The 11,693-nt window shown below is 39.2% G+C and overlaps 5 protein-coding genes across 5 annotated transcripts; 1 reads left to right on the top strand and 4 right to left on the bottom strand.

Annotated features, from left to right (window-relative positions):
- LOC130506455 (uncharacterized) lies at positions 1 to 991 on the top strand. The gene is made up of 3 exons (XM_057001107.1): positions 1 to 59; positions 182 to 400; positions 487 to 991. The coding sequence occupies exons 1-3, from the start codon at positions 14 to 16 to the stop codon at positions 756 to 758; spliced, it is 537 nt and encodes a 178-aa protein (XP_056857087.1). The 5' UTR covers positions 1 to 13; the 3' UTR covers positions 759 to 991.
- A 727-nt stretch (positions 992 to 1,718) lies between these two features.
- Positions 1,719 to 5,042, bottom strand: LOC130506454 (putative pectinesterase/pectinesterase inhibitor 45). Its single transcript, XM_057001106.1, has 3 exons — positions 4,049 to 5,042; positions 3,798 to 3,958; positions 1,719 to 3,144 (listed from the first exon to the last, which is right to left on the bottom strand). Exons 1-3 carry the CDS (start codon positions 4,996 to 4,998, stop codon positions 2,444 to 2,446), a joined length of 1,812 nt encoding a protein of 603 aa, XP_056857086.1. The 5' UTR covers positions 4,999 to 5,042; the 3' UTR covers positions 1,719 to 2,443.
- Positions 5,043 to 5,749: 707 nt separating this feature from the next.
- On the bottom strand, positions 5,750 to 7,990 carry LOC130506456 (cell division cycle 20.2, cofactor of APC complex-like). The gene is made up of 5 exons (XM_057001108.1): positions 7,648 to 7,990; positions 7,216 to 7,497; positions 6,852 to 7,121; positions 6,177 to 6,758; positions 5,750 to 6,075 (listed from the first exon to the last, which is right to left on the bottom strand). Exons 1-5 carry the CDS (start codon positions 7,741 to 7,743, stop codon positions 5,932 to 5,934), a joined length of 1,374 nt encoding a protein of 457 aa, XP_056857088.1. The 5' UTR covers positions 7,744 to 7,990; the 3' UTR covers positions 5,750 to 5,931.
- Positions 7,991 to 8,269: 279 nt separating this feature from the next.
- LOC130506457 (B3 domain-containing protein REM16-like) lies at positions 8,270 to 10,148 on the bottom strand. The gene is made up of 4 exons (XM_057001109.1): positions 9,892 to 10,148; positions 9,041 to 9,695; positions 8,827 to 8,972; positions 8,270 to 8,711 (listed from the first exon to the last, which is right to left on the bottom strand). The coding sequence occupies exons 1-4, from the start codon at positions 10,000 to 10,002 to the stop codon at positions 8,436 to 8,438; spliced, it is 1,188 nt and encodes a 395-aa protein (XP_056857089.1). The 5' UTR covers positions 10,003 to 10,148; the 3' UTR covers positions 8,270 to 8,435.
- Positions 10,149 to 10,238: 90 nt separating this feature from the next.
- Positions 10,239 to 11,610, bottom strand: LOC130506458 (protein TIC 22, chloroplastic-like; the record flags this gene model as incomplete). Its single annotated transcript, XM_057001110.1, is given in 6 exon segments — positions 10,239 to 10,558; positions 10,649 to 10,684; positions 10,945 to 11,007; positions 11,133 to 11,192; positions 11,371 to 11,421; positions 11,539 to 11,610. Coding segments are annotated over 6 exon segments (375 nt in total), but the record flags the coding sequence as incomplete, so codon positions are not given.
- Between the last annotated feature and the right edge of the window lie 83 nt (positions 11,611 to 11,693).

Raw genomic sequence — 11,693 nt, 5'->3', positions numbered from 1 at the left:
GTCGTAGCTAGCAATGTCTAACCCGTCGGATTTCCACTACCCTATCAGAGTTTACCCCAGTAAGATGTCTCTCTACATCTCCCTCTATTATTTCTTCTATATATCTTGTTTAGATTTAATTTTTTTTTGTTCCCGGTCTTGTAATTGTTTGTGCGTTTCTCGTTTTGTGAAACTTGTGTAGCGGGCAACACAGTTGTATTCTTGGATGTCGACGATTTCCCAATCCCTAAGCATCTCGATCCCCAAACTATACGTCAGAAAATCAAACGAGCTCTTGAGAATCGTGGTTACTTAGGTGATGTGTCAGTCCGACTGTACGGTGATAAGAATACCCTCCCTGGGAAATATTCCATGGATAAATATGCGGATGCCGGAATAGAAATATGTTTGGTACCCGAAGGTCAAATATATATATATATATATATATATATCCCTTTTTTATATATAGGTCAGTCTGTGTTGATATGTCTCTGTTGATATATATAGGTGAAGGAGTCATGTATACAGGAGGTACTCTGATGCTAATGGACAGTTATCAATGGTCATTGAACAATCCTGGAGAATCGAATTTGATGCTGCTCTCAAAGAAAATCAAACACGTCGACGTATGTGGGATGCCTCTCCTGACCTTTCTGAATATGAATGGCTCCTCTGTTCTCTTAGGGGAACCTTTATCAGAGATTAGACTTCCTTCTGAAAGTGCTGATTGGATTTGGAAAAGTCTATCAGATTGTGGTACCTCTTGCTTACAAAGCTAATCCTCGCAAGGAGGATGGATGACACAAAGACCAACCCTATATTTGCTCTTTAGTGTTGCTAAGTTCAAATTGTGAGGTGGTAAGTTTGCTGCTAACTTGACTTTTTTTGACTCAGAGTTGGGACTACGCAAAAAAAGTTAAGATGCTTTTTTCTGTACTCATGGCTGAACGTTTTGCCTAAGTTTATTATTGTTCGACAGATTAATCCTTAATCTCTTCGATTTATCCAAGACTTCTTGCATCACTTGTTGATGCATGTCCCATTTGTGTATCATCAACGTGATAAATGAGATTAGCCACTTGCAGGTTTCGTCTGCATTGCCCATTGTTTAATTCAGTCCAAAAGAACTTTAACAAATTGATAAATAGAAAATTCCTATATAAGACTGTGGTGCACTCTTTGAATGAGGAAGAAGAAATGGCAATGCAGGATAGAAGCCGAATCGAAGGAACCAAATACTCACTTTACAAATAATCAAAAGATGCATGACTTCACTTGCTTCCATGTTTTAGTCAGGTTCAAACCTTCTGTGATCTCCTTTGTGCACACTTTCATTTGATGTTGTTGACCTTTTAATTTGCGTTTTAAGGCTTCTATAGTTTAAGAGTTGGTTGGTACCATATTAGTTTAGGTTCTATACTCACTTCCTCACTTACTACCAAAATACACAAGTAAACAAAAGACCAGACACTATATACTACAAAACTACTAGGCTTCTTCTATAGGTTAATATCATTGGCGCCCAATTGAGCTATGGTTTAACCTTTGCCTATCAAGCAATGGTGTAACTAGTATTACTCATCTAATCACACACCAATATTGTGAAGATAAGAACACTTGTTGATCAAGCAAATGAAGATCAAAAGTAATCCAAGGCTTAACTCAAGTTAGTATGGTGAGTTGAAGATGGGTTAAGTTTCTTTTGGGACCACAAGGAGGAGCCTCTCCATTTTGTCCTCTTGTGCATTAAGTTTGAAGGTGTCTCCACTATAAAGAGAAGCTGAGAACGTGAGAAAGAGATTGAGCCACACAAATAGCTTAGAAGGGAGAGAGAAAGCTGCAAGCATAAGCTTAGCTTTGGGGTTTCTCATTAGAACATAGTAAGATACATTAGAGTGAGTTCATGAGTGATATGATGAGTGAATCACTTGTATCTTTGTAACTATGTTATACCTTCTAGTGGATTCCGAGCTGTAGTCTCGGGGAGATGTAGTGACCCTCGTTAACGGGCGCGAACTCCTTAAATTGTGTGTGTGCTCCCTTCGTCTCCTACTCTCTAATCTCTTCTCCAAACTCTCTATACTCTGTTTTCTACAACTCTGTTTTTACAGTTTCTGTTTTTGACTTCAAGCAACTTCTATCTTGGTTTGTTGTGGGTTCATGTTGAGACAAAGTGATGACTTTGAGCCTCTGGAATCCTAACAAATATAAATGTCATATCTGCATGATTGTCTCCATTCTTATCATCAGGATCAGGAATATCATTCATTACAAAACGCCTTTAGACATGTTTTGTGTCAAAATGTATGAGTATTAATCGGACCTATATAACAAACGATCCAACACTCTTACATCACCTATATATTCACATTCTATTACCTTGCGCTCCAAGCTACACTTTGACTCTTCACCACATGTTCTCTTGTAAGAAAAAAGAAGAAGCACGGCACCACATTTGCTAGCATCAAGCATCATAAAGACCAAACTTAACCGGAGACTTCATATCACGAATCCATGGATCCCCTTGTAAGAATGGTCCAACCGTATACTTCACGGCCTCTTCCTTTTTTATAACCCTAAATCCAGGCCATTTGACCCTAGAACCAGTTCCTCCGCTTGGACCATCGTTCTTGTACTCCGCGTAAAGCAATGTACCAATAGCGAAATCCGTCTCTTCCCATCTCAACCAGCCAACAGGATCGATCACATCCTCGATCGTGGACTCCATCACAACTGTTCTAGAATGGTTCTTACACGGCCGACCTAGATAGCTCTTGAACTGAGCTTTAACAGGTTTAAGATCTTCGTTTGCAGCAATTGTACAGTTCTGGATCACAAAGCCTGTTGTCTGAAACTTGTCCACTCGTCCTTGAGATGTCACCGTGTTCTTCTGCCCTGGCACTCCTTTTCTGATGAAGATGTTACAGTTCTGAAATAAGGCGGCTGCATCACCGAATATGAAGTCTATTGTTCCGAGAATGACACAACTACGGTAGTACTGTCGGTGCGTGTACGCGTATAACGTGTCTTGGTAGCCTTCGAATCGGCAGTTTTGGAAAACCGAACGGTCGGATTCCACACGTATGGCTACCGCTTGGTGCCTGTCAGGTCCAGCTGTGTTCCGGAACCCCATGGAATGTGCCATGAATCCTTCTCCTTGTGCCACTGTAAGAAATCAAGCACATAGAAGGTTACTATTGCACTTCATACTTACATTTATGCTTTGATTGTTCTGTTTTTTTTTTGATGAAATGTTAAAGTTATCGATCATTGTAAAACAATATAAATACAGTGTTTACAAGAATTTGGAAACAATTTTAAAAGAATCTCAGCCTACATTAGCTCCAAACCAACGAGGTAGCAGCCTACAATTTTAAAAGAAACTCATTCTAAATTGATTGTTTTGTTTGAATTTCTCATGGCTTATTATTTTTCTATTTATATGAACAATAAACCTAGATATTATTTATTATTTTTAACTGTCTATGTTAAGTTTATTGGAATTTCACCTTAAAACAAATTGGTTATTAACCTAAATTTCTTTATATTATTCATGCCATGTAGTATATAATTCAGTTCGGGGTACTGACCAGACAAATTTGGTTCAGACTGGTTTAAAAATAATTCGGGCCTCGATTGGATTGCTTTTAGTTCGGTTGAGCAGCATGTATTTTGATACCATGTTAAGTTTGGACTTATCATTAACTTCCAGTTTAAAATCCAATTTGTGTGTATTATCATATAAACGCAAATGCATAAGCTATATTCAGTTTGAAACAATTGATCAGAGACTAAACCTCTAAGTAATTAGGATATACCAAATGTGGCAGTGAGGAACGTGCGGACTTTCTTTGGATGGCTTTTGTTTCCCGTCACGATCGTCTTCTGCGATCCATCACCGACCATTGTAACATTAGCTTTCTTCTTGTCAACAATAACAGATTCATCATAAACTCCATGTTTGATATAAATGGTATACCTATAAAAGGAAAGTTTACTAAGCCTAGAGCCAAGATCCCATTTTCAAAAACTATGAATCAATATTTACGAAACGGTTAATAGTACGTACCTTCCTTTGTGTTTAGCAGGCATTGCTTTAAGTGCGTCATTAATGGTTGTGAAATTTCCGCTACCATCTTTAGCCACTATAGCATTAGGTTTCAAAGCCTTCACATCAACAGCTTTTAACATTCTTCTCTCCTTGTTGCTTAACCAAGACGTTCTTGATTCAAGAAGATGTCTCGCTTTCACCTTTGGAGCCGAAGAAAGATATTTATCTAAAGACTTGATCATCGCCAGAGAGTTGCTGGTCATCATTTGAGAAGAGTTAAAGTTCTTACGTATCTCAGTTTTGAGTTTTCCTTCTTCAAATCCATCGAGACATGTTTCTTGATGCGACATGACTGCGCTTAACCAAGTGTCTAAATCAGGAGCTATTTTCGCAAAGTTGTTAACCTTTGTGTCGTTGATTCTTTTCATAGAGGTGCCAAGTTCTTCCTTAGCTTCATCCACAAGCAACTTGCACTGCGCTATAGCGTCTTTTTCTTCTTTTTTCTCTGTTTTAAGTTTCAAAACCTTTTCGAAAACTTTCACTAGATCGTCATTGGTTGCTTTGATCGAAGACTTTAAGAGGCTCCTAGGATCAGACAGAGCTGTCTTTGTCCCGTTTTTAAGAGTTTTCACACAAGTTGGTTTGTAAAGAGTGGAATTACAAAGTGTTTGGATAATCTTATCGACCTGGCCTGGCTTCACAGAATGTGCTGCTGCAGAAGATGGTGGTGGTGATTTCTGGCTTGGACTCTTCTCGGAGCTTTTCGCTTTAGCTTTGCTGGTTGTGTTCGTGGTTTTCACCTGTTCTTTAGATTTGTTTCCGTATGTAACATAAGCAAAAGCACCTCCAGTAATGGCAGCAACGACAACAAGCGTAGAGACAACTCCAATGATGATTTTCTTCCTGAACTTACGTTTTCTGTCTGCGGTTACGCGTTCTTGAATGAGGTCAAAATCTTGAAAAGCCATTTTTTTCTATTCCTCTCTTTTAATGGGAGGAGACAATCACTTTTATTTTTTTGTTGGCTTTTCTTTGATATTTTTACTTCTCCAAAAATCAATAAAACTGGTTTGGCTAGGAGATTTTTGTGGATTGATATGCCTATTGTTTGTCGTGTGAGGCAATCTCAAGCCTTCTAATTTTAGCTTCCTATATAAAACATTAAAAAATCTATGCGTTGAGACTCATTAAGTAAGAAAACGTCCCCAAAATTACTTATCTACTTTGAGCTATTCGTTAATAAGTGATTTAATAGATTTCAAGATAAGTTAGAGAAACCTGTGAGAGACTGAGAGATGGTGTGATAATTTTTATTTTTGGGTCGAAAGACTGATATATATTGCAATTTCAGATGCAAATATATTGTTTGATTGCTTGATTGGCTAGTTGTATCACTACACCTAATTGTGCCAGACTCTTGGTTTACTTGATTTTGAAAAAACATCTCCAGACTGCAAAGAGACTCATTAAGTGTTGTATTACATACAAGTCAGGAAGACAAAGAAAATGTTTGCAGTCTAATAATTTAGTTCAACCAAGAATGGGGAAAGATGCGGGCGATGTGTTCCAAGGTGGTTAGTAGACAAGTTCGGCACTATTTCAAGTTGAAACAAAAAACTCATGACAGAAGCAATAATCAGTCATATATGTCTCCAGTGACCAATGTTATAAAAAAAGAAGTATTCCTACAATCATGTGATTGTACAAGACTCGTTGAGATTATTAAAAACAAGAATCTTTTTTTTCTATTTAGAATCTATACAAGCATCGAAGTTTTAGTCTCAAAATCTATACACAGTTCATGATGAATGAAACCAAAAAAAATGAAACTAAGAACGTTCTTATGCAAGAATGAAGGGCTGGTTTTCTTAGTTGTTAGTCTTTCTTTCTTCACAGTTTCTTCAACGAATACGGTTCACATGAGAGAATGGCTCATGGACTGCTTTTGGAGCTGCTTTCTTGGCCGTCTCTGGTGCTCCAAACACATTCCAGAATCTCAGTGTCTCGTCTCCTGCTGCTGAAGCTACTGTACAACCATCTGGACTCTGTAGAAAAAGACAACAAGTAACACAAGTAAGTTTTTAGAACTGAAAACCACTTTCAGCAGCTATATAAACAGAACTTGATCAAAAGATTGTCTATTCACCTGGGCCATGTACAGAACTCTTGATGTATGACCAGTGAGCTCAGCCATCTTCACCATAGACGGGTACTTCCACAACGTAAGCTGGTTCTGAGTAAACCCATGCGAGCTAAGCAACTCTCTCTCATTCTTACTCCACAGCAAAGAACAAACTTGGGAGCCAGTGTCCACCGAGTTCAAGCAAGCCCCCGTGTGAGTGTTCCAGAACTTAATCGTCCTGTCCCCTCCACCACCACCGGTCGCTAGCAAATTCGCCTGGAAAGGGCACCACGCAAGAGCCTTCACAGCAGAGGTATGTTCCTCAAGCCTGTGAAGCCACTGCGTGGTCGAGTTCGAGGAGGCCACGGAACGATCCCATACGTGCACAACATTGTCGTTGCCACCGCTCGCTAGCTGCTGCCCGGATCCTGACCACTTGAGGCCACAAACCTCTTGAGTGTGTCCACTGTAAGTCTCCACGATATGTGATCTGATGCGCACGTCGTTGCTAACGATCTGTCCGTCCATCCCACCCGTTGTGAGGATGTGGTTGTTCCACGCCAGTGATCCTACTCTAGACTGGTGGCAACCTTTCAATGTCCTCAGCTGCAGTACAAACAGTACAACACATAAGGTTTAAGACATGATGAACGACATTAACAGAAGAGAGAGAGAGAGAGGAGGTTGTGTAATAATTACTTGACGGTTGGATCCAGAATCCCAAAGCTGGACTTCGGAGTTGTTGAGTCCAACTGCAACATGACGACCATCAGGCGCCCAGTTGATGCTCGTGACCAGTCCTTTCTCCTCATCAACGGTGACAAGCTCAGACGTGGAGCCAGTGGAAGCATCCCAGAGATAAACAGTGTGTCCCAACGCAATGGCCAAGACATTAGCACTGCCCCAGTCAAGCAAGTTGAGGTAGAAGTCGTCAACAATGTCAGGTGCGTCCAACGTCCTCTCAGAAGTCTATTAAAGTTTCAAAAAAGAGATCAACACAACAACTAAGTAGATGTGAATCTTTTCTATTTTTCAAAGGGAAATGGATTAAAAAAAAAAATACCTGAGGAATGTATCTTCTTGGCTTAACGGATTTGGGTTGGTGGTGAAGAGAAGAAGCAGAGTGGTCGGTGGGAAGCAAGTCGAGAGGAGCTTGAGGTTTGTTCCTGAAGGCGAGGATCCGTGTGTGGTTCAGGTTCATCGTCTCAGCGAGTTGCTTCCTGTAGGCCTCTCTGGATGGTGAGCTTACCTGATCTGTCTGGTCTTTACCTTTGTTTCCTTCGGTTAGGGCGAAGTGAGCGTAGTCGAAATCCATAGCTGATCTGTTTGGTATGAATCTGTCCAGCTGATAGAAGAATAACAAAACCCCAAATCAGTATACTGAAACCCTAATTCTTAATGGCAGATATGAATCGACTCTAAACAAATCAAATCAGAACCCTAATTCTATGTAATGGTATCGATGATTTAAGAAATTGAATAGAGAAAAGCTTACATTTTCCTTGGAATTTTTACGGGGAAGGAAGTGTTCTTGAAGAGGGCAACGAGCTTGAGCCTTCAAGTGCGTAGATGTGTTCATACCTGCATCCATTGCTAACACAAAACACAAAGAGAAAACAGACAAAACACACAAAGATAGAGGAAGCAAGACAGCGATGATATACGAATCAGATTAAAGATGTCAATTAAACGAAATTAAATCAAATACGAATCGAGTAAAGCAGTAAGATTGGAGAAGAGAGAGCGAAGAGTTGTTAGTTGAGTGATGAGAGCAGATTGAATTGATGGTGAAAGGTGTGAACTTGGGGAGGGTTTATTTATAGTAGTAGTTAGTAGTAGGCGACGGAGTCAAATTAGGGTTTTTTTCGCCTGTTCCCAATTCTCTCTAAACGGGAAGTTTGTAACGGCTATATCTCTTAGAGAGCCGTTGAATATTAAGAGACCCCCGTCAATGCCCCATCTCACAATGTTACTAAACCAATATTCTCCCAATAACCGAACCAATAGATTTGGTTCGATTCGGTTTAGCAAATATGCAAACTACCAAACACAAAAAGACTTCCGGTTATAGATTTTCTTTGCACCCAACCCAACACAACATACTAGTAGAGTAAACATTGCAAGTTTGCAACAAGACACTACATTATAAGACTAGGACAGCAAAAAGACAAAAGCTTTCACAATATTACACACTACAGAAGACAACACCTAGAGATTCTTACGTTAATTTCATGTACAAGTCATCTACACGACAGAGTATAGTAACCATTCTTGCTTGTGGTGTCAACCGTTGTTGCTACTATCCGCTTCTGCAGCACGGAAGATTTTAACATCGAGATGAAACGGTTTAACCTCGGGCTTGGCTGGCTCGAAGACGCATACATCACCTTCACACAAGTTGTTGTCTCTTACAAAAACCTTCCATCCCGTTGAAATCCCACCACGACCACTAGATCCATAAAAACTAAACTTCAATTGCCATTTTGTTTCACCCACCTGCATCACTATATCCTGAGATTCAGGAGACATGTACCTCGTGCTCCATTGGACAGGGATATTCTGTTTTTTTTTATTGTTGAGAAGAAAAAAAAAGAGAGATAATAAGCATACACTTTTGTAGTCCCAATAGTTGAAAAGCTGCAAAGGAGATTTTGAAGAAGACTGTACAATTTACCAGGTAGCACTTTGATACCACATGAGAGCGTTTCATGACCACCAAGAAACCTTTCGGTGAAATGGCTCTTTTAGCTAGAGACAAGGCTTTCTTTTTGCAAGTCTCACCTATTCTCTTTCTGCTACCAGATGAAACCATCTCCACATCTAAAGACATTGTATTAGAAACTAAAGCAAGGCGTAATCACTGAGTAAGAAAAGAAAAGAGTTCATACCAGCTTTACTATCAAGATCACTGATACTTATTTGCCCTCTCATCTTCTTATAAACACCCATGGGGTACCTCCCTTCACTGATTGGCCCCTTACTAGTTGGAGATATTACAGGAATCTGACCAGAATCTGTGCCAATATCAGAGTTAATACGTTCTTCTTGCTCAATACCAGTCCGAGGCACTACAGGTTCCTGATTTAGCATTGTATCGATATCGATATCAATGAGATCATCTAGCTCATTACCAACTGGAGATGTTTTTACAGGTTGCTGCTGGTTCACAGTAATTTCAACATCATCATGGCTAATGTATCTCTTAGGAGATTTTGAAGAGGTTGCAGTGAAATCTGTAGCTCTGCTGGTCTTCTCTGCATGCCCACATTGCCTGACGAAATAAGAAGTGGGTTTCTCACATAAGGTGTCTCCATCGAAGATCAGTACTTCAAACTCAGATGCTCCGTTGAACTTGAAGACCAACAGATCGCTCTCATGGAGAGAATGGTCTTCCACAAACTTGTCCCACCCACAACGAAAAGCCAGAGTCTTTTCATCATCTTCCTCTAACCCCACGTTGTACTTGGCGCCGCTTGGACTTTTGAGAGTCACAATCTTGGGAAGTTTCCTTTTGCAGTATGTGGAGAACTTTTTAGGTATTGCCTGCAAGATTATATACAAAGGGATCATCAAACTCAAGTGGTAATTTTGATGTAAACAGAGGATTCTCATTACTTAAAGCCTTAAGAACAAAGACAGGACTAGTTACTAAGAGAGGACAAACACTGTTAAGCTCTGTAACGTGTTTTCTACACAGAGAAGCAAAGAAGAAGAAGTGTTGGTTTCGGATTCAACGTACGACGCGATTGTGAAAACCAGGAAGGAGTAGCTGAGAGAAATGAACTGTTTGGAAATGAGTCCAGTATAGCTGTTCTTCCCATCTCATGCAATCCTCGCAGCTCTCTTCCATCTTCTTCTTGTTCTGTTCTTGCCACCGGGCCAATATGAGTGGTTCTTGAGACTGAATAATTTTAAAAGGGTTTTAGTGAAAACGACCATTTTAAGTTTTAGAAAATAAAATACTAAGGATAATCCAAAAAGTTATGAAATGCTCAATGAATCATTGTTTCTGACACCAGGCGTTTCCATATCAAAACAAGTGTTTCATGGATCATCAAACCCAATAATAAATGGATTACAGCTTCATAACTTTAAACCAAAATACATTTACCATTTGTATCCATACAAACAATTATAAGTTAGGGTGTGTAAGAACCAAGAGATTGAATGGTGTTAAAGAGTGGAAAGAACGAAAAAAAAATAACTGAAACTGCGTTGAGCTCTTTGGGGACAATGATAATATTGCAAAATCTCAAGAGAAGTTGTTTTATTTTATCAAACTGAAACTACATACTGTGTCTCTCAATCTTTTGTTACTCTTTGATCACCTCCTGCATGTGTTGTGCATAACTTCTTCCTGGTGGAATGAATATTACATCTTCCCAACCTGAATTCTTCTCGCTCCTCTACATTATCCATTCAATTCACATTTTATTAGATCACTCATTTTCTGAATTAAAATATTTCAGTTTCTTTAAACAAAGAATAATATTTACCTCCATTTTCCTCAAGACATCTTCCAAACTCCCAACCTGTGAAAGGACAAAAGACTATTAGTTCCATGGTGAAAAGGTAAAAACACTTTTAACATAACCAATGCTGTGAGGGTATGATATCTAAAGTTTTCCCTTTCTTACTTCCTCTGAAGAGATGGTATTATAAAAATAAAGCATATTAAGCAGAATGAAAGCTGTAAATCAGTAATGCCGGTATTCTCACTTTTTAGTCAACCAAATGCTCTTGTCTCAAGGTAAGGAATATAATTACTGGCCTGTCAAATAGAAATCATTACCATAATTTGTTGATCTGCTCTTGATGCTCTTGTATACTTTGAAAGTTCCCTCTCTATATCTTCCTGAAAATGATCACAAGTAGAACTTGGTTATCAATCACAGTAAAGCAAAATTTTATCTGGCTCGCCCTTTGGCCTTTGAGAAACATTATTAGTATTGTTCAGAGTGCGAGAAGAAATGAACCAACCTTACTGAAATATACAGGGCAGTAACGTTTATTTTTTTTCCTCACAACAAGAAGCTCAGACTGCAGATGGATATCAAGTGAAAACATAGCACAAACACCAAAACTCTTTTTTTTTTATAGCAGAGTAATAGCAGAAGCATCGACTAGCCATCAAAACTACTAGTTTCTGAGCAGTAATACATAGCGAAAATAGACGGCCAAGCAAATGATTGGTATCTTAAGAGGAAGAAAATATTACCTGGAATACCGGAACTCCATCAAACCCATTCTTACTACTCGAAGACTTGAGCTGGAAACACAAGAAAATTGTTATCTTTTGGGATAAGACTACAAAGACAAATAACTAACTAGCAAATAAAAACCACAGGAGAAGTGTATGATGATGAAGCTTGTAGCATGAACCAACCTCCAATGCATTCTTAATTTGGATAGGATCCGGCAAGAAGCGAAAAGAAATCCCCTCAACTTTTAACAAGTAGACCTGTTTAACAAAACCCCCTGCTCCGTAAAACTTATGGGAGTGCATGATTCAACTACAAACAAACACATGAACGTAGTGGC

The sequence above is a fragment of the Raphanus sativus genome, unplaced genomic scaffold (genome assembly GCF_000801105.2).
Source record: "Raphanus sativus cultivar WK10039 unplaced genomic scaffold, ASM80110v3 Scaffold3257, whole genome shotgun sequence".
Classification (NCBI taxonomy): domain Eukaryota; kingdom Viridiplantae; phylum Streptophyta; class Magnoliopsida; order Brassicales; family Brassicaceae; genus Raphanus; species Raphanus sativus.
This window is presented reverse-complemented; position numbering and strand designations above follow the sequence as displayed.